General features: G+C 42.5%; 1 protein-coding gene across 1 annotated transcript in view; it reads right to left on the bottom strand.

The window, feature by feature from the left end:
• LOC135277934 (uncharacterized) overlaps positions 1–23792 on the bottom strand; it is a 117483-nt gene that overhangs the window by 21038 nt on the left and 72653 nt on the right. Inside the window, exons 12-24 of the mRNA XM_064384101.1 lie at positions 22987–23106; positions 19325–19479; positions 15064–15223; positions 12286–12438; positions 9818–9946; positions 9610–9690; positions 8476–8604; positions 8268–8348; positions 6072–6200; positions 5864–5944; positions 5014–5191; positions 3380–3454; positions 1352–1386 (exon numbers count right to left, since the gene is read on the bottom strand). Coding sequence (XP_064240171.1) covers positions 1352–1386; positions 3380–3454; positions 5014–5191; positions 5864–5944; positions 6072–6200; positions 8268–8348; positions 8476–8604; positions 9610–9690; positions 9818–9946; positions 12286–12438; positions 15064–15223; positions 19325–19479; positions 22987–23106 — 1506 coding nt within the window. The remainder of the gene's footprint in view (positions 1–1351; positions 1387–3379; positions 3455–5013; positions 5192–5863; positions 5945–6071; positions 6201–8267; positions 8349–8475; positions 8605–9609; positions 9691–9817; positions 9947–12285; positions 12439–15063; positions 15224–19324; positions 19480–22986; positions 23107–23792) is intronic.

Genomic DNA, 23792 nt, shown 5'->3' with positions numbered 1-23792 from the left:
TATCAGAAAAAAAGTATCAGAGAAAGTGAAACAAATTATCAAGCACATAGTCTGCAGACTTAGTAGCCTCAATAAAATGTAAAGAGTCCCACTAAGCTGTTGTTACAAAGTTTCACAATCTCAGAGAGACAGAAGCTCCTAAAAAAGGTTCTACAGATATATAAAAGCCAATTACAAACAATGTATCACACGATGGCAACACTGTAAGAACAACAGTGTGAAGCGAGCACATTGTAGAATATCTTCAGAATCATAAAATTTAGATTCAACCTAGAAGTTTACTCTCTATCAAAAAAGAGGGATTTTAAGTCTGGGCAGATCTCTAAACATCTCCACCCAGGATAACAGGACAGAAGGAAACACAGAATCTAGGACACAGGTGATCCCACACAAGACAGCAGTTATGGGAGGATCCCAAAAGACTTTAAGGAGATAGCACAAAAAGAATCAGAAAAGCAAACATCGAGCATATCTAGGGAAAGTCACTCTATATTGAATTAGGATGACAAAAGGCCAAAGTAAGTTGTCACCCCACCTCCACAACAAAGAAAAATGGAACAGAGACGTTTTAGCAGATGGAAAATAGTTGGAGAGGCACATGATAGATGCTACAACACTTGATGGGGGAAATGGCTGTTAGAAAACAGGCAAACAAATAGTCAGAAAATTAGTTTCATGCTAAAAAACAATGGTTTTGAAAGCAAACAGACCAGCCAGGGGCTACTTACTGCATTTGGCTGGGTAAAGTAACACAGGCTAGGAAGAAAGACATGATCCAGAAGAAGTGCAGAAGTGCTCAGATTTCAGAACTGGTTCAGAGAAAAAATGAAGGAATATGTAATGCAGAGGCACAATGAAAACACCGTATGACTTAGCACTGAATAATGTTTGCATAGTCATAATCATGTAAATATTAGATTTAATGAAAAAGTGTGCTACAATTGGAAGAAACAGAGGGAGAAAAATAAGGTCATGGTGTAGTGAGGAAGCTATGCTTGCACCTGCTATGGCAGAAAGTCAATACACAGTGCTTACAATTAACTAAAAGACGGTGCTGACAATTAACTTAGCTAAATTAAAAATATGACTCAATATTTCAGGCAGATCTTTATACCACAATCAGACTATTGAAATTTAACTTAAATGTCAGACATTCTTAAAAGGTGGACACACTAAGCTCAAGACTTTTCTGAATACATTTGATACTTAGGAAAATGTAACAGATTTAGAAAAGCCACAAAAAGAAGTCCATGCTATCAGCATGGGGTCCTCATTATAATGTAAAGTAATTAAGAGAGACATACTTTTATGTCAAACTATCAGTTTTTTAACTTTTTGACTGTTTACTTACATGGTTTGTATAGTTGCCTTTTCTTATTTCTTCTACTAAGAAAGAAAAAAGAACAAACAAACTGGTCACTTCTAATACAAATACCGTAAAATAAAACTAGTTGTTAACGTCTTACTGATTACTCCTAAATAAAATGGGAACAAATTCAATTTTAAAAAATTATTTCAACAATTTATATTTAAATTATCTGGCATGATAAATCTCATAAAGCAAAATATAAAAACTTCGTTTTACTTTTTGGACCAGTTTACTTTTTGTTTCTATTATATACAAATGAAAGAAACCTTGTATACAAAAGGAAAGGGCAAAAAAATGAGGCCAGATGAAAAAATTAGCTAATAAAAAAGTTGCATATATGAGCCATGATCCATTAGCATTTTCTCATTCTGCATTTACACATAGCTTACTTTTTTACCAGAATTTAAGAGCTAACAGCTCTAAGAACTACTTCCTGGCCAGGCACCTATCTCTAGATGCACCAGAATCCCAGTAAGCATTTCGAACCACACTTAGTGGTCACCTACTAATATGTCACTAAAAACAAAACAAACCAAAAAAAGAGTCTTTACACAACAGGAAAGTAACCTTTTTAAGTTTAGATTTTAAAATGAGTATATAAACCTCATTGAACATGGTGTCCGCAGCACAAAAAGTCTTTTTATTTTTCCTAAAAAAAGGTCAGAATAACAAAAGCTCCAAGAGTGACCTAGGCCATGCTTTGTTTCCTACACTGCCTCCACTTTTAAAGTTAAAAGGGCCTTGCAGGCAAACATTGCTATCACTGAACAGTGAGGGACACAGAGTGGCTTTTTTTTTTTTTTTAACTCCTTCCATGCTCTCTACGTGTGAGAAGCCCATGGCTCTGGAAGGAACTGGGAAAACAATTCTGATAAGGTTTGGATATTTCCCCCTCCAAATCTCATGTTAAAACGTGATCCTGAATGTTGGAGACAAGGCCTAGTGGGAAGCATTTGGGTCACGGTGGATTCCTTATGAATGGCTTGGTGCCATCCCCATGGTAATAAGCAAATTCTCATTCTGGTAGTTTAAAAGAGCGTGGCACCTTCCCTCTACCCCCGCCCCACCCTCTCACAAGTGTGGAACCACCTGCTTCCCCTTTGCCTTCCATCATGATGGTAAGCTTGCGGAGGCCCCTACCAGAAGCAAATGCTGAAGCCATGCTTGTACAGCCTGAAGATCTATGAGCCAATTAAACCTCTTTTTGTTATAAAAGACTCAGCCTTAGGTATCTCTTTATAGTAATGCATAAAGGAACACAAATTCTAGACAGAAATAACTGACTCAGGACAGGCAAAGTCTACTCAAACTACAAGAAACAAAGGTTACAAACTCCCATATTTTACTGTGCTGCATCACTTCACATATGATTATAGATCCTCACTTGCATTCTTGCTGCTTCAATCAACAGGAAAACCTGGCTGTGTATGGCTTTTTAGCAAACAAACAAGGATTTCACATAACACTGAGGAAAATAAGCAGGAGTAGGGCATGTTTAAATTTACATTACATCAAATTAAAAGGTTAATAGAAGTTTTGATTAGCATAAACTTGGATGTGATAAATGCATGTGGTCGGAGGACTGTGGAAGAGGAGGCCAGAATCACAGATTCAATCCTTGTTGATGAACAACTATTTTTCTTTTTTTAATTTGTTTAAATGGAAACCAAGGTGAAGCCTAAGTTCTATCAGTCAACTTTAAAATGTACTCTCTGGAGCAAGGGAAAAGGGACAAAGAATTATTAAATAAAGATAAATCTACAACTCCTCCATCACATGACAAATTGTGTTGATCAAAAGAGGGTAAACTGTACAAATAAAAAGTTTACATGTTTTCACTAACACAATAACAATTAAAGTATATCACATGGTAAAATAAGACAAGTGAATATGTGAAAAATTGAAAAATTTAAACCAATATGAGTTTTTCTAAATACTTTCTACAATACATTTGATCAAATAAGAAGAGTTTTCACTCTTTTTCTTGGTGGAAAAAACATGGTGTCTCACCATCTGTTCGAGATTTTCTCAGGAATATTGTGCTTGTCTCTGGATTGTCAGAAGGGGTGGACTCCAAAGCCCTACCTATAGAGGGAGAAAAGAAAAAAGATGTGATCACTTTTAACAGTTTATCAACTCATTTCTTCGACTGCTGTATTTAGGCCATTTCACTACCTCTACCTTTACTCTTATCCACTGAAATGAATGTGTAGACATAAGATGGAGCCAGGCACGATGGCCCATGTCTGTAGGGCTGAGATGGGAAAATCCCTTAAGGCTAGGTCAGGGATTTGAGGCCAGCGTGAGTAACATAGTGAGACCCTCCTAAATAAATAAATAAATAAAGAGGTAAATGTTTCCTTTGAGTTGTGTAAAATCAACTACATAGAAAAAACAAGATGGCAGTACAGTTTAAAGACAGGTCTATTTTATAGGCAAAATATATTATTTATTCTGGAGCTCAAACATTTAAAAAAAAGTAAATTTAGCATATCTGTCACTTCCATGTCACTCTGAGGACACAGAACCTTAGTTCCATTGAGTAGCTATCTTCCACAGTCATGTAAGATCTCTAAGTCTTCATTTCTTCATTAGCAATATATAGGGAGAACATACACAGGCCTTTGGATTGGAAAGGGACAAATGAGACATACATAAACTGTGTTGTAATCCTAAAGAATGACAATAAAGAGCCTTTTTTGGGCTCTCATCCAACACTACCAGTCTATGAACTGGTGTGTAAAATCACTCACAGGCTTTCCTTACACCAGCAACCAGAGTATAAGTTTACACAAGTACTGACATATTTTGTGTATAAAAATATAATCAACTCACATATGTTTATTCTAAACTCTTAAACATCTTGAAAAGTGAGTATAGTCCTCCAAGTTACAAAGTCACACTCATCATGAGTCTTAATTATCCTACCTCCGAAAAAAACTAAGAGCCCAACTAAAATTTTTTTGTTTTTTTTGTTTTTTAACTTTAAGTTCTGAGAAACATGTGCAGAACGTGCAGGTCTGTTACATACCTACACATGTGCCATGGTGGTTTGCTGCACCTATAAACGCATCATCGAGATTTTAAATCCCACATGCATTAGGTATTTGTCCTAATGCTCTCTGTCCCCTTACCCCCTGGCCCCTGAAGGGCCCCAGAGTGTGATGTTCCCCTCCCTGTGTCCATGTGATCTCATTGTTCAACTTCTACTTATGAGAGAGAACATGTGGTGTTTGCTTTTTGTTCCTGTGTTAGTTTGCTGAGGATGATGGCTTCCAGCTTCTTAAGCTTTGGTTTCTTATCTTTGAACAATATGCTATTGTCAGGAGAGGGAAGGACAAAGGGGAAGCCATGGCAACAGACACTCTTACACAGGCAAGGTCTGGCATTTTAACCTTCAATCTTTATCTTACACATTAAAAGTCTACCTTTACATTCCATGTCTTTTGAAAGTTTTGACGACGAACCATCCCTTACTTCTCTTTTAGAACAAGGTAAATAAATCTTCAGCTTAACTCGGGATTACACTGAAGGAAACCCGCTAGGGGTGCATTTTCCAGAAAAGCTCCAAGAAAAGGTAGCAGGAAAAATACCAAGCGATGGAAAGGTAAGGATTCTCTAGGTCAAGATGTAACCAAACTTACCCATGTCATCATCAAATATAGACTTGGCTTCCACTTCCTTATTGGACTTTTCTTTTGGCTTTACAGTTAAGGCAGCAAAGGTATCAATGTTATCATCAAATAAATTGGATTCCAATGGTTTCTCCTTCTCTCTGGTTTTTTGAGAGGGTTTAACTTCTTCTGTAGCAAATATATCATCCTTGTTATGCCAAAAATGTAAACAAAACAATGTTAAATCAATTTTTCTTTTTAAACTTTAAACACTTCAACAAGCTGTGGAAATGCAAATGGCCAGGATGTTGTGGAACAGCATTTTTAAGGAAAAATCATAATGCAGAAAACAATCCTGGCTTCTCAGTTTTAAAAATACTTTCTCAAATGAGGGCTCAACCAACTCAAAGGAAGCATTTCAGAAACAGCATTCTGAAGACTGTGACTGTCACAAGAATCCTCTCTATGATAAAAAGAAAATAGAGTACTTACAAAAATTTACTGGGGCTAAGGGAGAAAATGACATACAGAGGCTAAAACTCAGATTCAAAGCTTTGCACCTGAAAGGCACAAATATTTAGTCACCACAGTGTATGCAATGGTCTTTCAAACAAACATTTACACAAACAAATCTGTAGTGCTGTCAGAGAAACTGGACTGTTAATGTTTTAATGTTAGTTCAGGGAACATAAGATAGGGAACACCACAAACTAAGCATTGCATCCTCCACCCACGCTCCCCTCGGCATGTTATTTGCCATTCATTTACTGGGAAGCACCACGACTCTCTGAAGATTTTCCTTAATCACCTCACTGAACATTAGTTTCCTTTCCCATAATCTTTCCCACACAACCCAGTACTGAGAACGAAAGGCTGATACCAAAGGCTGGGACTTGGCAGAGCTGAAAAGATCATCATCTTCATCATCCCCAAACAGGCTCCCAACACTTGGCTCTAACAACTAGAAGAAACAAGACTCGGGTTCAATATCCAAAAGAAAATAATTTACAAAGAGAACTAGGTGAGCTGTTGAGACAGTAGCCAATACAGTAACAAAGCCATAATGTGGAGAACCCTTTGGAACTGACCTTGGTTGCTTTAGTGCCGGCAAAAAGGTCAACATCTGGGTCATTGTCCTTTTGGAGCTTGTGGCTGAAAAGGACCTCTTCATCCTGGAAGACACCTGTGTTCTTGGGGTGGGCATCAGGATCATGGCCCTGGGAATAGGAGGGACGGTCACGTGTGATTAGAGTTCTAAGAGCTCATCTCAAGGAAGTTACACATGTAAAGATGGACACAACAAAGATGTCCCTACAGCTGTATTATGTGAGCAGAAGGCTGGCCACAGCCTAAAGAGCACTCTGTAAGGGAATGAAGCACTAACAAAATGGAACACTATGGAGCTATCAAAAATAACAGAAAATATGTTTATAAATACAAAGTTATATATATATGTTTGTATACACAAGGTTTAGCGATAATCTTTCCAGATTATATATATTATATAAACCTTGTATAGTATCTAAAATTTTTCTTAGAAAAACAATCCAGGCCGGGCACGGTGGTTCATGACTGTAATCCCAGCACTCTGGGAGGCCGAGGTGGGTGGATAATGAGGTCAAGAGATCGAGACCATCCTGGCCAACATGGTGAGACCGCATCTCTACTTAAAATACAAAAATTAGCCAGGCGTGGTGGCACGTGCCTGTGGTCCCAGCTACTCGGGAGGCCGAGGCAGAAGAATCGCTTGAACCCAGGAGGCGGGAAGTTGCAGTGAGCTGAGACTGCGCCACTGCACTCCCGCCTGGGGACAGAGCAAGACTCCGTCTCAAAAAAAAAAGAAAAGGAAGAAAAACAATCCGTTAGTTCCGTATTGAGAAACATTTTGGAGATTAAAAAATACACAATTGAATGAGTTCGCTCTATCTCATTCCCAAAGGGAAGAAGAGACAGCAGCTGACTCAACCACAAACTACATACGTGGTCAAATACGTATCCCTCACCTGTAAGCACTGTAAGCCAAAGACCTGGCATGGTGTGACCACAAGCCTTCCCATGCCTATCCATCACTTCTGTCCTACTTTCAGACTCCAAGTGAGTCCCTTTTTGTTTACTAGATCTCTAACATTTAAAATCAACATTATTGGTCTGATAATATAATGCTCCAGACCTGATATTCTAAAATTCATCCCTATTCCTTTAGTATCACAGCCACAGACTAAAACTTAACAAAAAGGCCAGGCTTGGTGGTTCACGCCTGTAATCTCAGCACTTTGGGAGGCTGAGGTGGGCAGATCACCCTAGGCCAGGAGTTCAAGACCAGCCTGGTGAACATGGTGAAACCCCATCTCTACTAAAAATACAAAAATTAGCTGGGCATGTGGCGTGTACCTGTGGTCCCAGATACTCAGGAGGCTGAGGCAGGAGAATCCTAGAACCTGGGAGACAGAGGCTCCAGTGAGCCGAGATCACATTATTGCACTCCAGCCTGGGCAAGAGAATGAGACTCGCATCTCAAAAGAAAGAAAAAAAAGCTACCTAAAAACTGACTTCTGACAAAATAAATCACATTAACACTAAATATTATTGTTACATATAAAAATGAGTTTAGGCAGGGCGCGGTGGCTCACGCCTGTAATCCCAGCACTTTGGGAGGCCGAGGCGGGCGGATCACGAGGTCAAGAGATGGAGACCATCCTGGCCAACATGGTGAGACCCCATCTCTACTAAAAATACAAAAATTAGCTGGGCATGGTGGCGCGCGCCTGCAGTCCCAGTTACTCGGGAGGCTGAGGCAGGAGAACTGCTTGAACCCGGGAGGCAGAGGTTGCAGTGAGCTGAGATTGTGCCACAGCACTCCAGCCTGGCGCCTGGCAACAGAGCAACACTCTGTCTCAAAAAACAAAAAAAAAATGACTTTAACACAGTAAGTAAGGCTAAATGTTTCACAACCATGGAAAAACATTACAAAACCATACACAGTAAGAGACTGGGAGAAAATATATCAAATTAATCATATTCACTATGTGCAGCTCTCAGTAGTGCAGTCAGAGAAACTGGACTGTTAATGTTTTAATGTTAGTTTAGGGAACATAAGATAGGGCACACCACAAACTAAGCATTGCATCCTCCACCCACGCTCCCCTCGGCATGTTATTTGCCATTCATTTACTGGGAAGCACCACGACTCTCTGAAGATTTTCCTTAATCAACTCACTGAACATTAGTTTCCTTTCCCATAATCTTTCCCACACAACCCAGTACTGAGAACGAAAGGCTGATACCAAAGGCTGGGACTTGGCAGAGCTGAAAAGATCATCATCTTCATCATCCCCAAACAGGCTCCCAACACTTGGCTCTAACAACTAGAAGAAACAAGACTCGGGTTCAATATCCAAAAGAAAATAATTTACAAAGAGAACTCGGTGAGCTGTTGAGACAGTAGCCAATACAGTAACAAAGCCATAATGTGGAGAACCCTTTGGAACTGACCTTGGTTGCTTTAGTGCCGGCAAAAAGGTCAACATCTGGGTCATTGTCCTTTTGGAGCTTGTGGCTGAAAAGGACCTCTTCATCCTGGAAGACACCTGTGTTCTTGGGGCGGGCATCAGCATCATGGCCCTGGGAATAGGAGGGACGGTCACGTGTGATTAGAGTTCTAAGAGCTCATCTCAAGGAAGTTACACATGTAAAGATGGACACAACAAAGATGTCCCTACAGCTGTATTATGTGAGGAGAAGGCTGGCCACAGCCTAAAGAGCACTCTGTAAGGGAATGAAGCACTAACAAAATGGAACACTATGGAGCTATCAAAAATAACAGAAAATATGTTTATAAATACAAAGTTATATATATATGTTTGTATACACAAGGTTTAGCGATAATCTTTCCAGATTATATATACTATATAAACCTTGTATAGTATCTAAAATTTTTTTTAGAAAAACGATCCAGGCCGGGCAGGGTGGTTCATGACTGTAATCCCAGCACTCTGGGAGGCCGAGGTGGGCGGATAATGAGGTCAAGAGATCGAGACCATCCTGGCCAACATGGTGAGACCGCATCTCTACTTAAAATACAAAAATTAGCCAGGCGTGGTGGCACGTGCCTGTGGTCCCAGCTACTCGGGAGGCCGAGGCAGAAGAATGCCTTGAACCCAGGAGTGGAAGTTGCAGTGAGCTGAGACTGCGCCACTGCACTCCAGCCTGGCGCCTGGCAACAGAGCAACACTCTGTCTCAAAAAACAAAAAAAAATGACTTTAACACAGTAAGTAAGGCTAAATGTTTCACAACCATGGAAAAACATTACAAAACCATACACAGTAAGAGACTGGGAGAAAATATATCAAATTAATCATATTCACTATGTGCAGCTCTCAGTAGTGCAGTCAGAGAAACTGGACTGTTAATGTTTTAATGTTAGTTCAGGGAACATAAGATAGGGAACACCACAAACTAAGCATTGCATCCTCCACCCACGCTCCCCTCGGCATGTTATTTGCCATTCATTTACTGGGAAGCACCACGACTCTCTGAAGATTTTCCTTAATCACCTCACTGAACATTAGTTTCCTTTCCCATAATCTTTCCCACACAACCCAGTACTGAGAACGAAAGGCTGATACCAAAGGCTGGGACTTGGCAGAGCTGAAAAGATCATCATCTTCATCATCCCCAAACAGGCTCCCAACACTTGGCTCTAACAACTAGAAGAAACAAGACTCGGGTTCAATATCCAGAAGAAAACAATTTACAAAGAGAACTAGGTGAGCTGTTGAGACAGTAGCCAATACAGTAACAAAGCCATAATGTGGAGAACCCTTTGGAACTGACCTTGGTTGCTTTAGTGCCGGCAAAAAGGTCAACATCTGGGTCATTGTCCTTTTGGAGCTTGTGGCTGAAAAGGACCTCTTCATCCTGGAAGACACCTGTGTTCTTGGGGCGGGCATCAGGATCATGGCCCTGGGAATAGGAGGGACGGTCACGTGTGATTAGAGTTCTAAGAGCTCATCTCAAGGAAGTTACACATGTAAAGATGGACACAACAAAGATGTCCCTACAGCTGTATTATGTGAGGAGAAGGCTGGCCACAGCCTAAAGAGCACTCTGTAAGGGAATGAAGCACTAACAAAATGGAACACTATGGAGCTATCAAAAATAACAGAAAATATGTTTATAAATACAAAGTTATATATATATGTTTGTATACACAAGGTTTAGCGATAATCTTTCCAGATTATATATACTATATAAACCTTGTATAGTATCTAAAATTTTTCTTAGAAAAACGATCCAGGCCGGGCACGGTGGTTCATGACTGTAATCCCAGCACTCTGGGAGGCCGAGGTGGGCGGATAATGAGGTCAAGAGATCGAGACCATCCTGGCCAACATGGTGAGACCGCATCTCTACTTAAAATACAAAAATTAGCCAGGCGTGGTGGCACGTGCCTGTGGTCCCAGCTACTCGGGAGGCCGAGGCAGAAGAATCGCTTGAACCCAGGAGGCGGAAGTTGCAGTGAGCTGAGACTGCGCCACTGCACTCCCGCCTGGGGACAGAGCAAGACTCCGTCTCAGGAAAAACAGAAAGAAAGAAAAACAATCCGTTAGTTCCATAATGAGAAACATTTTGGAGATTAAAAAATACACAATTGAATGAGTTCGCTCTATCTCATTCCCAAAGGGAAGAAGAGACAGCAGCTGACTCAACCACAAACTACATACGTGGTCAAATACGTATCCCTCACCTGTAAGCACTGTAAGCCAAAGACCTGGCATGGTGTGACCACAAGCCTTCCCATGCCTATCCATCACTTCTGTCCTACTTTCAGACTCCAAGTGAGTCCCTTTTTGTTTACTAGATCTCTAACATTTAAAATCAACATTATTGGTCTGATAATATAATGCTCCAGACCTGATATTCTAAAATTCATCCCTATTCCTTTAGTATCACAGCCACAGACTAAAACTTAACAAAAAGGCCAGGCTTGGTGGTTCACGCCTGTAATCTCAGCACTTTGGGAGGCTGAGGTGGGCAGATCACCCTAGGCCAGGAGTTCAAGACCAGCCTGGTGAACATGGTGAAACCCCATCTCTACTAAAAATACAAAAATTAGCTGGGCATGTGGCGTGTACCTGTGGTCCCAGATACTCAGGAGGCTGAGGCAGGAGAATCCTAGAACCTGGGAGACAGAGGCTCCAGTGAGCCGAGATCACATTATTGCACTCCAGCCTGGGCAAGAGAATGAGACTCGCATCTCAAAAGAAAGAAAAAAAAGCTACCTAAAAACTGACTTCTGACAAAATAAATCACATTAACACTAAATATTATTGTTACATATAAAAATGAGTTTAGGCAGGGCGCGGTGGCTCACACCTGTAATCCCAGCACTTTGGGAGGCCGAGGCGGGCGGATCACGAGGTCAAGAGATGGAGACCATCCTGGCCAACATGGTGAGACCCCATCTCTACTAAAAATAGAAAAATTAGCTGGGCATGGTGGCGCGCGCAAACCTGGGAGGTAGAGGTTGCAGTGAGCCTAGGTCTCATCACTGCACTCCGGCCTAGTGACAGAGTGAGACTTCTTCTCAAAAAAAAAAAAAAAAAGTAAAAGGATGCTAACTAGCATCCCCTTAAAACTGTTTTTTTTGTTGTTGTTGTTGTTGTTGTTTTGAGACAGAGTCTTGCTCTTTTTCCAGGCCGGAGTGCAGTGGCATGATCTTGGCTCACTGCAACTTCCGTCTCCCAGATTCAAGCGATTCTCCTGCCTCAGCCTCCTGAGTAGCTGCGACTACAGGTGTGCGCCACCACACCTGGCTAATTTTTTGTATTTCAGTACAGATGTGGTTTCACCATGGCCAGCATGGTCTCAATATCCTGACCTCATGATCTGCCTGCCTCAGCCTCCCATAGTGCTGGGATTACAGGCGTGAGCCACCATGCCCAGTCTAAAACTGACATTTAAATTCAAGTACAGTTGGGGACCAAAGGAGAACCAAGGGTAACAGGAACGCTGCACAGAAGAGAACAAGTTAGAAAGGCAATGATGCCATGACATGACAGTAACTGCAGAGACAGTGGCAGGCACACCGCAGTGTACATGTGTCCTGTAGAAGGACCAGGAGGAAAGGCCCTGCAGAGGCTTCCTGCACTGTGGGGACACAGACTCCTTGTCTGTGTTTTCAAATCTGTCTACAAATGTGCCATTTATTTTCTGTGGTCAAAAAACTTAAGGGATTGTGTGTGTTTAAAACAACACATGAGAGACAAATGTATTCAAGTATACGAGAGAAAAAGGTCCACCTTTTCAGACTCGGCCACATCAGTTCTCCCAAATTCTGATGATTCCTTGGCACTCTCAACCTTCTTTTCCACAGGCTGCCCTCCAAGTGGTGCCTCCTTCTCTTCTTCATTGCTAAACAGCAAAGGTGGTGCCTCAGAGACGATCTCTTTTTTCTACCAAAAGAAGAGCACACAACATCCACAACAATAAAAAAGTGTGTCTGACCAGCATGGCCATATTCAGAACAAGCCCAAACCATCCTCTTAGGGCTTCAGCTAAATGTGGTGGTGGAAGAGAAGACAGGATAGTGAAGACGGCACCAAAAGGGAGAAGCAACAAATATCACCACCCGGGACTTATGGACAGGGTACTTCATGCATCACCTGCATCGGTCTACTTGTGTCTGTCAACCCCTACGCCTCCCTCACTCAGATCCTTACCTCTGCCATCAGATGAATATGAGTCTGTCTGTCTCACTCCTGTGATATTTCAACTAGAAGACATCATCCAGAGTTGTCTTGATAAAACAAAACACCTAGATCATGTCCTCTCCCACCCGAAACCTGCACTCCTTGAAGCAAATGACACTCAGCAGACACCCCATTCTTCCCTCTACTCATGTGCTTGCTATTCCTTAAAGTCACTGCAAACTTTCAAACTTCCATACCACACTGCCCTCGATGTCCGTAGGAGCAAATCTTCCTCATCTTTCAAGCCCTGCTCAGATGTCACCCACGGTCTTTCTGTTCCCATCAGTTGCTTTGTTGAATAAGCATAGTATTTCTCTCTCCACCTGACCCTTCCTTGACTTTCTTCCTAACTAACAGCTAGCACACATCTGTTTATCCGTTCATCTGAAAGGACTACACACTGTATTTCCGTGGCCAGTCCCAGCGTTTTACACCAACTGAGTGCCCAATACAAGTCTGCAAGCACTTGAGCCCATTTCTCATCTCATCTTATCAGGGAGGCAGGGATTTGAGGGACTAGGAAACTCAGGTTCATGACCTGGAATTCACGGCATCTTTGGGGCAAGTGACTTATCAACAAGTTCTTGAGAAAAAAACTAAAGCTCTACTGTAGTATAGTATAGATACAAATCTTACCATATGACACGAGAAAGTGTGCTTTGAGGCAATGCCTAAATCAAGTTAGGAAGGCAGATTTGGGAAACTAAGGAAGGGCATTGCTGATCATGATTTTAAAATGTGATGAAGGAAGAATGAACTGAGCAAGGGGATTTTCAGTTATTGTCAGGAAGAGATCATTCAAGTGCAAAACCATTTGAACTGGAAGATCATGAAGAATTTCAGAAGAGATGAGGCAACACGGAAGTGATTAAAGGAAAAGGCTTTTGTGGAACACGCTGCACTCACTGAAAACTACATAAAAATTCAATACAACTAGTTGATAAGGGAGATAGAGAGACTTAAGTACGGCAAATCATATTCTTCCTTCTTATATAACTAAGGTCCTAAACCACAGAAAATGCTACCCAAAATACTAGTTTTAATTTTCTTGAAAACAAGCTAACTCCTCATCCTTGTCATGAAGTTTATTTTCTGTTTTTCTTTTTTTTGAGACGGAGTCTCGCCCTGATCCCCAGGCTGGAGTGCAGTGGCACAATCTCGGCTCATTGCAACCTCCATCTCCCAGGTTCAAGCAATTCTGCTGCCTCAGCCTCCCTGGTAGCTGGGATTACAGGCGTGCATCACCACACCCAGCTAATTTTTGTATTTTTAGTAGAGATGGAGTATCACTATGTTGACCAGTCTGATCTCACATTCCTGACCTCAGGTGATCCATCTGCCTCAGCCTCAGAAAGTGCTGGGATTACAGGCGTGAGCCACCATGCCTGACTAAATTTACTTTCTTGATAGGTATCAGAAAATAAGGAAAGTATGAAGAAAAAAAAATGTAATGGTCTAAAATGGCTGCATCTTGGCCATATGGATAACAGAAACTGGGCCTATGAATGAAAGCTGAACCTCACCTGCAAGGCCAGAGCCTGTCAAATACCTCCCTGACATGTACCGATTACAACCTGCCTATAGGATGAAACACAAAGGCAGCACAGAATCAACCATCCCTCTCCTGACCCTGAGTCCCCCCCTAAGTACTCATTAGGGTAAAAGGCTAATGAGTAAAATACGTTAACCACATATTTACTTTATCTTATATACAGTGTCACTGAGCACCAATCAGAACTGCTGAGGATGTCACCTTTGTTTCACTGCCCACTTCTTCCATTTTCTATGTAACAGAAATGTATACATGCCATGTCTCGTGTGGCCCACTCCGGGACACGTTCTCAGTTTGTGCAGATCTCATTCCTGGGCTAGCAGATCACAAATTTGGCTCAGAACAAAACTCATATTACATTTCTTTAAGTTCTCCTGCTTCTTGTTTAATCTTTTGGTCAACATAGGATTATAACTAAGTCACACTTAACTTACACTAAAATATCTCTAAAAAAAATCTTTTATTTACTGTTGTCTAAGATGATTATGTTTCACAAATAATCAAAAATGTGCAGACTATTCAGCTACTTAACTTGTGTGTCTTGACCTCTTGTTTTATTTAATAATCAAAATTACCATAGGTTGAAAGAAGTTTTACAGCTCCAGAGCCTGCAAAATTTATTGCTCATTTATCCCTCCAGTATAGGTTATTTATAATTTACAAAGAAAAACCAATCAGTTAATTTTGAAACTTTCCATTTTTTTCCTTTTTTAATCGGCAGTCACAGATGTTGGCACTGCCGACTGCAAATCCACTTAGTAACTTCATAGTCTTACCTCCGGCTTCCGTGTTCTTTCTCTGTCAAGGAGCTGAAGAGGCAAATCCGCGTGGTCTTGTGCCAAAGTGCAAAGATCAAAGTAGTATTTGCTGTAAATGCTGCCAGGAACTTGGATATTATAATCAATTAGCTTCAAGAACTGCCTTTCCAACTCATTCCTGGGGAAGGAGAAACACAACAAAACCAACACAGGACCATGTTAGTTCACCGGGCCAGCTTCAAAAACATTATTCTCATGTAACAAATGTGGTAAAGCCATCCCGTGCTCTAGTTTATTAGAACGCATGAAAGAACTCACACTGGACAGAACGCTTTCGATCGAAGAAGTAACAAGAAAGCATGCAACTTTCCCAGCTCTCTTTGAAAATAGAAAAAACTTGTATTGGAAAAAAACATGGATATAAAAAGTGTGTTAATACACTTGATTTTCTATTTCTGTGAAGAATGTCATTGTTTTTGCAGACTTGTGGAGGTACCACGTTGGTGGTCTCGGATAAAACCTGGAGGAATTCTCTGTATTAGCAGACAGGCTCCCTTCTTCCCTTACTTTCCCACAAATGAAGTCTGTCTCTCTGTGCTAGGCTGCCTGGAGCTGGGAGAGGAGCGATACAAGCACCCCTGTGGCCACGACCTCTGGAACAGCACTAGGTCTGTCCAGACGGCACTAGGTCTGAAGTCAGCACAGCATTGTGACTGCACAAGGCCCACTGTAACATCTACCTGCTGCCACTTATGTCACTCAAGGCCCCGGGGCTCTACAATTAGCAGGTAGTGAAGCTAGCCAGGCTTCTGTCCTTCCCTTAAGTGCAGTAAGTTGCCCTGGTCCCTATGTGATAACCTGCTTGTCGTTGGCTTAAACCGACTCTCTCTTTCTTAGCTGAGAGCTGTTCAGGCTTCATGTTAGCTTCTTGAGCCAGACAGACTCCACCTTCGTGTCTTCATTTTAGTTATTCCCCTCATTAAGTAAGTAAATGCAGTATGTAGCTGGGGCAGGATGACACTGGGCACATCCCGGAGTGCATCTGCTGATAAGCGCCTGAGTTAAGCAGTTCCAGCAGAGCCTGGGAATGCAGTTGCTGTTGAGTACCCAGAGCCCCCGTATGTATAAATTGGATGTCTTTTTATGACAGCTCTAGCCCTCGCACCTGGTACTGTTTTATTTCTCACGTACCAGTTTATCTTTTAACTTTTTTGCTTACTCTGCTTCTGTGAAAAAATTGCTTCAGCTAGGTTCCCCCCTCCCTTTTCAAACTAGGGTATAAGAAACCCCTTAACTCTTTCTTGAGGGCTGAGAGAATTTTGGGTGTTAGCCACCTCTTGGTCACTGGCTAAAATAAAGGACTCATAATTCAACCTCAGAGTGTGGCTCATTCCTTGACTCACTTGGGTATAACACCTGGATGGGTTCAAAGGTGCTGCCTGGGAGCCTAGGCTGGAGTCATAAACCTTAGACATCTACCTGGTGTCCTGTTCTACCATGGCTGGAGCTGGCACTGAATCCACCAGGCAAATCCCTTCCCGCTCTTCCTTCCCTTTTCCCTAGGCAGAGTAGCCAGTCCCCACGCACATCATTGCAGTCCCATGGAGCTTAGTGCCAGGTCACCACAGATGTTCACTTAATAATACCCCACGGATGTTCACTTAATAATACCCCAAGGTATTAATCAGCTTGTGAGTGCAGCCTTCCCTGGAACTCATTCTTCAGGGCTGTGGGCTCCCCTCTGGACCAGGGTAGGTCCAGAGATGCCATCCAAGAGCCAAGGCCTGAATCGTGGACTCCTACAGCTCACCTGGTGCTCCGCTGACTGTAGCTGAGCTGGTATCTAAGCTCAAGGAAACTCCTCTTTACTCTTCCCTCACAGCATTTATCAAGCAGAGGGAGTCTCTCCTTGGAGCCACCGCAGCTGACCCAGCACATCTCTGTCTCACTCCAGGCCCATGGCATGTACTACCTGGTCATCACTGATGATGCTTCAGGGCCCAAGGGCTCTTTCATCAGCAAGAGATGAATCCTGCCATCACTGAGTCCTAGCAGGTTCCCTTCTGGCCCAGAGTTTGTCTAGAGATGCTATCCCAAAGCTGGGACCTCAGATGGGGGTTTCGTGACTCTGACCAGTGTCCTCTCCCACTGTGGCTGAGCTAGTATCCGAGTTGCAAGACAAAGTCCTCTTTCCTCCCCTCAAGCCGACGAAAGAAGTCTTTGTCAGAGCTGTGAGCTGCACTGTCAAGGGTTGAAGGAGGGGTGAGCAAACACTCCCTAGCTGCCCCAGCTGCTGTCTCCCAGGGTCACATGCCCCTCCTGACACACTGGTTCCAAGCGCAGCACGGCACTTGAACTTGCCTAAGAGTTGCAGTCCTTGTGACCTAGACAGGCTTTCAGGTTTATTAAGGACCCCAGAGTATTTTATCCCACAGCAGCCAGGCTTTCACAACTCAAGTTCCATCCACTGGGATGAACAACTCCCCTATGGCTGGCGCTAGTATAAATGTTTTTTTTTTCGGTGGGTGGGCATTGGGTGAGTTCAGCCTTGTTGTGCTTTCTGCTATGACGAGGGAGCACTGAGTTCAGGAAAAGTCCCACAGCTGCTGTGCTCTCCCTGCCCCAAGCATGTAGCCTCTCTCCTTGCCACAGGTTCACAGGGTGGCATCGGCAATACAAGACTGTCTTTTCTACACTGTTCAGTGCCTCTTTCAGTGATATGAAGTTAAACCCAAGTACTACGATCACTTACCTGATTTTTAGTTCTTATGAAGGTGCTTTTTTATTTAGACAGTTGCTAAATTTGTTATTCCTATGGGGAGCACAATTGGCACAGATTTCTATTCGGCCATCAGGCTCCACCTCTGTGACTGCATACATTCTGAATGACAGTCTTATCTGGAGTAACAGGCAAATGTGAAAAAAAAGAAAACCAAAAAGCCAAAACCTCTTGCCGGTGCCTGTCATAATCTTGATCTTCATATGCTGCTGAATGTCATCAAGAGGTGTTTTTTTCAGATTTTTCTAAGTGTCACCCACAAAGCCATTCTCTCTGTCTAGTGGACACTGTGAGAGCCTCTGCTGGAAATGCCTCCCTGGCTCACCCTGCCAACTAGCTCCAAGGCCCTTCCCTTTACAGCACTCAGGAGGCCAGAGTGGAAGAAAGACCCATGAAGCTCTTCTTTCAGTGTCATGTTGGTGCCAACCCCATGACTCAGCAAGATTTCTTGCACTCTCATGGATAACTTGCCCCCCCCACCCCCGCAAATGCTGCTGTGGTTGCACGAGTGCCCTGGGAACCTCCTGAGTGTGGCGAGCATTGGGTGATGCTCCAGCAATGTTTCTCAGACTGCCTGAGGGGAACACTGGAACTTCTAACTCATCAGCCCAATGATGCGACACTCTGAAGAGGGAGGGGACGGGGCACAGGGATCTGTGGCTATTCTGTATCTCAAGGTTTCTATAAAACAGATCTTCGGATAGCAGGGAGAACACCAGCAAAAGCAAGTACACAATGTATGACTCAGGGTGAAGCTACACATTTTCCCCAGTCCACAGGCCCCAGACCTGTCAATGGCCAAACAATGATTTCAAAGGCCAGACATGTGCTCCTTACAGAGAGACTGGAACTTGCAGACAGCTTGTAAAAAGCCATAAGGATATTTACTGTACTATTATTTTCTGGTAGTACACTGGTAAAATGTTTGCCAAAAATATCCACAGAAAAATATTTTTCAATTCATGAGCAGATTATTACAATAACAATTTACCAAGACCTACCAATGAGCAATGAAAATATGAACAGTTGTTCTAAAATGTGATGTTTATGCCCATTTCCATTATCAGTACAATGTAAACTTTAAAAATAGTTCTTAAAGTGTTAAGTTTACGGGACCAAAAAGTCTTGAGAAATGATTAGAAAGTTCACAAAGACAGCTGGGCATAGTTGCTCATGCCTGTAATCCCAGCACTTTGGGAGGCCAAGCAAGGCAGGTGGATCACCTGAGGCCAGGAGTTTGAGACCAGCCTGGCCAACATGGTGAGACCCCGTCTCTACTAGAAATACAAAAAATTAGCTGGATGTGGTGGTGGATGCCTGTAATCCCAGCTACTCGGGAGGTTGAACCGCTTGAATCTGGGAGGCGGAGGTTGCAGTGAGCCGAGATCATGCCATTGCACCACAGCCTGGACAACAAGAATGAAACTCCATCTTAAAAAAAAAAAAAAGAAAGAAAGAAAGAAAAAGGAAAGAAAGTTCACAAAAACCATACAAACTCACATTTCTTCAACTGCAACACTGTCAAAGTTCTCATTCCACACAGCTTCATCATTCCAAGCCTTGGCGGCAATAAGAACGGCTCCCATGACAATCCTCCTCCAGTTGGTTGGACAAATGTCGATACAAACGTAACTCACGAGTCTCTCTACGTAAATCTGCAAAACATAGCAAACACTGGCCTTTGACTTAGCTCCGTTTAAGTGCTGTGATAAGAACTCTTACGAATGACAGATTCCTTGTGGTCTTGACCAGAAAGTAAGTGCCTTTTATTCTTACGTTCTACAGAGACTTGATCAGGCCAGGCAAGCGGCCATATCACAATCATAGGTCAGATACTTCTGCTACTTACTCTGCCCAGAGAAATTTACAGCCCAATTTTGGTCACAAGAATGACTGTACGTCTCAGCCAAGGGCATCATAGAAAGAGGCAGTGTCGTCACCTTCACACTCATAAGAGAGAGCACACACACACATGCTCAGTGTGGATTAAAGTTGTTCAATATATCCTCAAGTGCCTATCACATAGAATATCTCACATCTAGCTAGTAGGCAGATGGGAATTTTACAAGTATGTCAAACTTGAATATGTAAAACCTATGTGATAGCAAATATTAACCTCCTTATCACAAAAACTCACCCTTCTGGGGCACTAGCTTGAAAAACTGCTGGTCAAGAGAGCCTCCCAGTGGCTGCTGTGCAGAGCAGCATGGCGGACGCAAGTCTGTGGGGTTGTAAAACTTTCCACATATGCAATTGCTCACTTGATAAGAAACACACATGTACAAAGGAGAGTCCTTCCCACAGCCCCTATTTTTCACATCTTCATGATCACTTCATACAAATTTCTTATGTCTTACATCATGTGCAACTTAAACAATTCTGTTGGTTTTAAAGTGGAAAAAGCTGCCAATCTCAGTATCCCTGGGATTCCTCTAAACCTGCTGCCCAGCAGTTTGTGAGACAATTTCATGAATTACTTTACATCTATCAAACATCGGTCCCACAAAGAATTGGGCAAAGTGAACAGCTGAGTAAAGATTAAAGGTGAGCCGTGAGGTGTTGTTACCTCAGAGGGTGCTCTGCGGAACAGTATGTCTGTGAGCTACTTGAACCCTTTACATCTTAACAAATGGATGAAACTTTATTTATTTATTTTTTAAAAACAGGTGAGTTTATTTCTTGTATGCAGGTTATCCAATTGGAAAACATTGCCAGATCTGAGCTGCCAAACTCAAGTATGTTTTCAAAAACAAATGGCTATTGAACATGACATGTTTCAAAGATTCTGCTCCCTTTCTCCCAAACTGCGCTCTCAAGTATTTCAAGAATGAATCTCCCTCCCTGGGTTCAACTGCATAGGATTCAGAGAGCACTGAAACATGGCAAGGCTTCAACTTCCCATCCCCTTTCCTGCTGAGCCGCTGAGCTGCTGACACTCATCCATGCCACAAGCCCTTCTAGGTGAGTTTGAGAAAAACTCTTTATTCCCACTGATGTCAACTCTTCCCTCAGCGCAGTTGACCCCATCTCACTTTTGCAGAATACTCTTCCCACAGTCACCTCTTTCTGAAGATTTTCTTCCTCTCTACCAGAGACTTCTCCCAAATGGTGTTTCCTTTGTCCCCATTCCACGCCTCACTGCTCTCCAACTATGTCCTCTCACTGGTGCGCACAACACCATAACCTCATGCCAGTTCATCTTCCAACTCTCCTTCACCTACGCTGCCTGCCCTGACATGACTCTCCCAAGGTTCGTTTTGCCAATAGGCTCTTATTTCTGGTGCCTTCACACTGACAAACTGGAGCTCCTCATACATTTCCATTTGCCTAGATGCTGGGGCCAAACACCTGCATTTCACTTCCCCTGCTCCAATCCGTGTGCAATGCCTGTTACGTCTACCTTCACTGGTAGTCTGCCTCGTTTCATGGTGAACCACAGTCTGTCAATGCTCACCTGTACTACCCTAGAGATTTCTTAACGCTCTTCTCTGCCTCCAGTCTGCCTCCCAGCTATGGCCTACTGTCCCCAAAGCAGCCGGCATAGCCTCTTCATTTAGAGCGTGGCACTCCCCTGCCTAAGATCTACCACGAGTTTCCCATCAAACTGGAGCAAAACCTTAACTTCTTCCTATGGCCTGCAAGCCAAAAGGCCCCGTGAGCTATGGCACTGCCCGTGGTACCTCATCTCTACTGTTTCCCTCATTCTTAACTCTGACCATGCTGGTCACCTTGCTGTTTGTTCCTCAAACACACACGAAACATGTTTCTGTCTGTCTTGGCAGTCATCCTGCTTCCTGTAATGTCAGCACTCTTTCTCGTCATACATTTAGTTGGGGTCAGCTCTCTAGAGAGGCTCTTCTTACCATTCTACCTCAAATAGCCCCCAATCACTCTGTGTCCCTTTATCCTGCTTTCTCTTTCTGCTGTCTCATACTACCTAAAAAGATACTTAAGTTCAATCCACCTAGAACACAAGCTCATAAAAACAAGAACTGTGTTCCACCTGTCCTCTCCTCTACCCCAGCACTTAGAAGAGCAGCACAGAGTCAGCATCCAGTGAGTGTTCACGAATTAAGTCACCGCTTGGCAGCACTCAGCACTGTGACCACAGCCTCTCCTATCTTGAATTCTTTCTCCTTTTATTATCCTCTTCTGCTTTTCCTCCTCCCACTCTAGTAGCCATTCTTCTGGGGGCTTGTCCCTTAAATCATAACAGACCTTACTGACCCATCTGCTGTCCGCTTTATCTGTTTTTGAGACAGGGTCTCACTCTGTTGCCCAGGCTGGAGTACAGTGGCATAAATACAGGTCACTGCAGCCTCCACCTCCTGGGCTCAAGTGATCTTCCTGCTTCAGCCTACCATGGACCTGAGGCCACAGGCATGTGCTACCATGTCCAGTTAATTTCTTGATTTTTTTTTTTTTTTTTGGGTAGAAATGGGTCTCACTTTACTGCCCAGTCTGGTCTTGAACTCCCACAGTCGAGCAATTCTTTCAACTTGGCCTCCCAAAATGCTGGGATTATAGGCATGAGATACTGTACCTGGCCTTACTTTTTCTTCTCTTAAAATACAGGGTCTCATCCTTTGGACAAGGCTGGACTTAAACTGCTGGGCTAAAGTAATTCCCTCAACTTAGCCTCCCAAATAGCTAGGACTAAAGGCATGAAACCACCAGGCCTGGCTTGTCCAGTTTCATTCTACACACTCATCATCCAAGGAACAATGAATTTAGGGCAGCAGCTCGCAATCACAGCAAGCATCAGAACTGCCTGGGGATATAGCCTGGGACTCAGCTTAGACCTATACTGGCATCTGTTCCTGCCCATCAACTGGATGGTTTTGTTACCACTCCCCATTCCAAGTCCTCCACATGCCCTGGATGTGTGTGCACTGTGTATGCACGCGTGCACTGAAGTGTGGGGGGAGAAATCAGAAATCCGTCCTGCTGTCTTTAATAGCAATTGTTCTGCAATTAGAAAAGCAATTGAGACATTCTAAGCCAAAACGATGATTCAACTCAATGTGTATATTTGCTTTCATAAGTTTCTCTTAACATTCTGAGATAATTTCAGAAACTTACTGTTATTTAAAAACATGACCATACCACCCTGTTTACAAGACAAATTGCTAACGATGCTTTATAAAAAGAAAATATCTTACCAGACTCACGATTGCCAATTCAGCTGTTAGCCTTAGAGCTTTAGACAGAGCTCTAACAAATCCGAAAATCACTTTGTATTCAGGATCATACTTCAAGTAGTCCTCCGGAAGCTGTTCTTGCTGAAAGAAGAAAGGATGCAATCTAAGTAGCCATTGAAAAAAAAATCTGAAGTGCTCTTAAGACAGCAGTGTTCACATTGGTGCCCATGTATCACTTACAATCATTTTGACTGGTGAGATGTCTTTCAGTTTTTATAATATGAGCAGTAGGATCTTAAAATACCGTAATGATTTAATACTCACCAACATTCACTTAAAAATAGCATGAGCTTATTAAGCTCAGAAAACGTTTGCTCTTTTTTGCTGTTTCCCCCACATGATTCTATCCAAATGTAAGCTACTCTTAGGTTTTAATGTCTTACTGACCATCTGCCATTCTGCTCTGCAATAAAACTTTGAGAAAATAGTTTCCTGTAACCATGAGACTCTAAGCCTATGCTGTTAAATACAATAATCACTAGCCACATGTGGCTATTATGTACCTGAGGAAGTGCATTTTTAAATTTTTACACCATGTAAAATTGATTAAAACTTAATTTTTTTAACTCTCTTCATAAAAATGCTTCTGTTAAAAGTATTTACATATTCTTACATTGCTTGATGCTACTGACAATTATCTTTCCAAAAGATAGATTTTGTGTTACTTGGACAGTATATTTACTCACACTAGCCCACTAATTAAACAGAGCTGCAGATCAGATCTTATTCCAGCATGTTCTTTTTATAACACTTTTGAAATAAGATGA

This window comes from Aotus nancymaae, unplaced genomic scaffold, assembly GCF_030222135.1.
Source record: "Aotus nancymaae isolate 86718 unplaced genomic scaffold, 86718_ANA_hifiasm-v0.15.2.pri h1tg000036l, whole genome shotgun sequence".
Taxonomy (NCBI): Eukaryota; Metazoa; Chordata; class Mammalia; order Primates; family Aotidae; genus Aotus; species Aotus nancymaae.
This window is presented reverse-complemented; position numbering and strand designations above follow the sequence as displayed.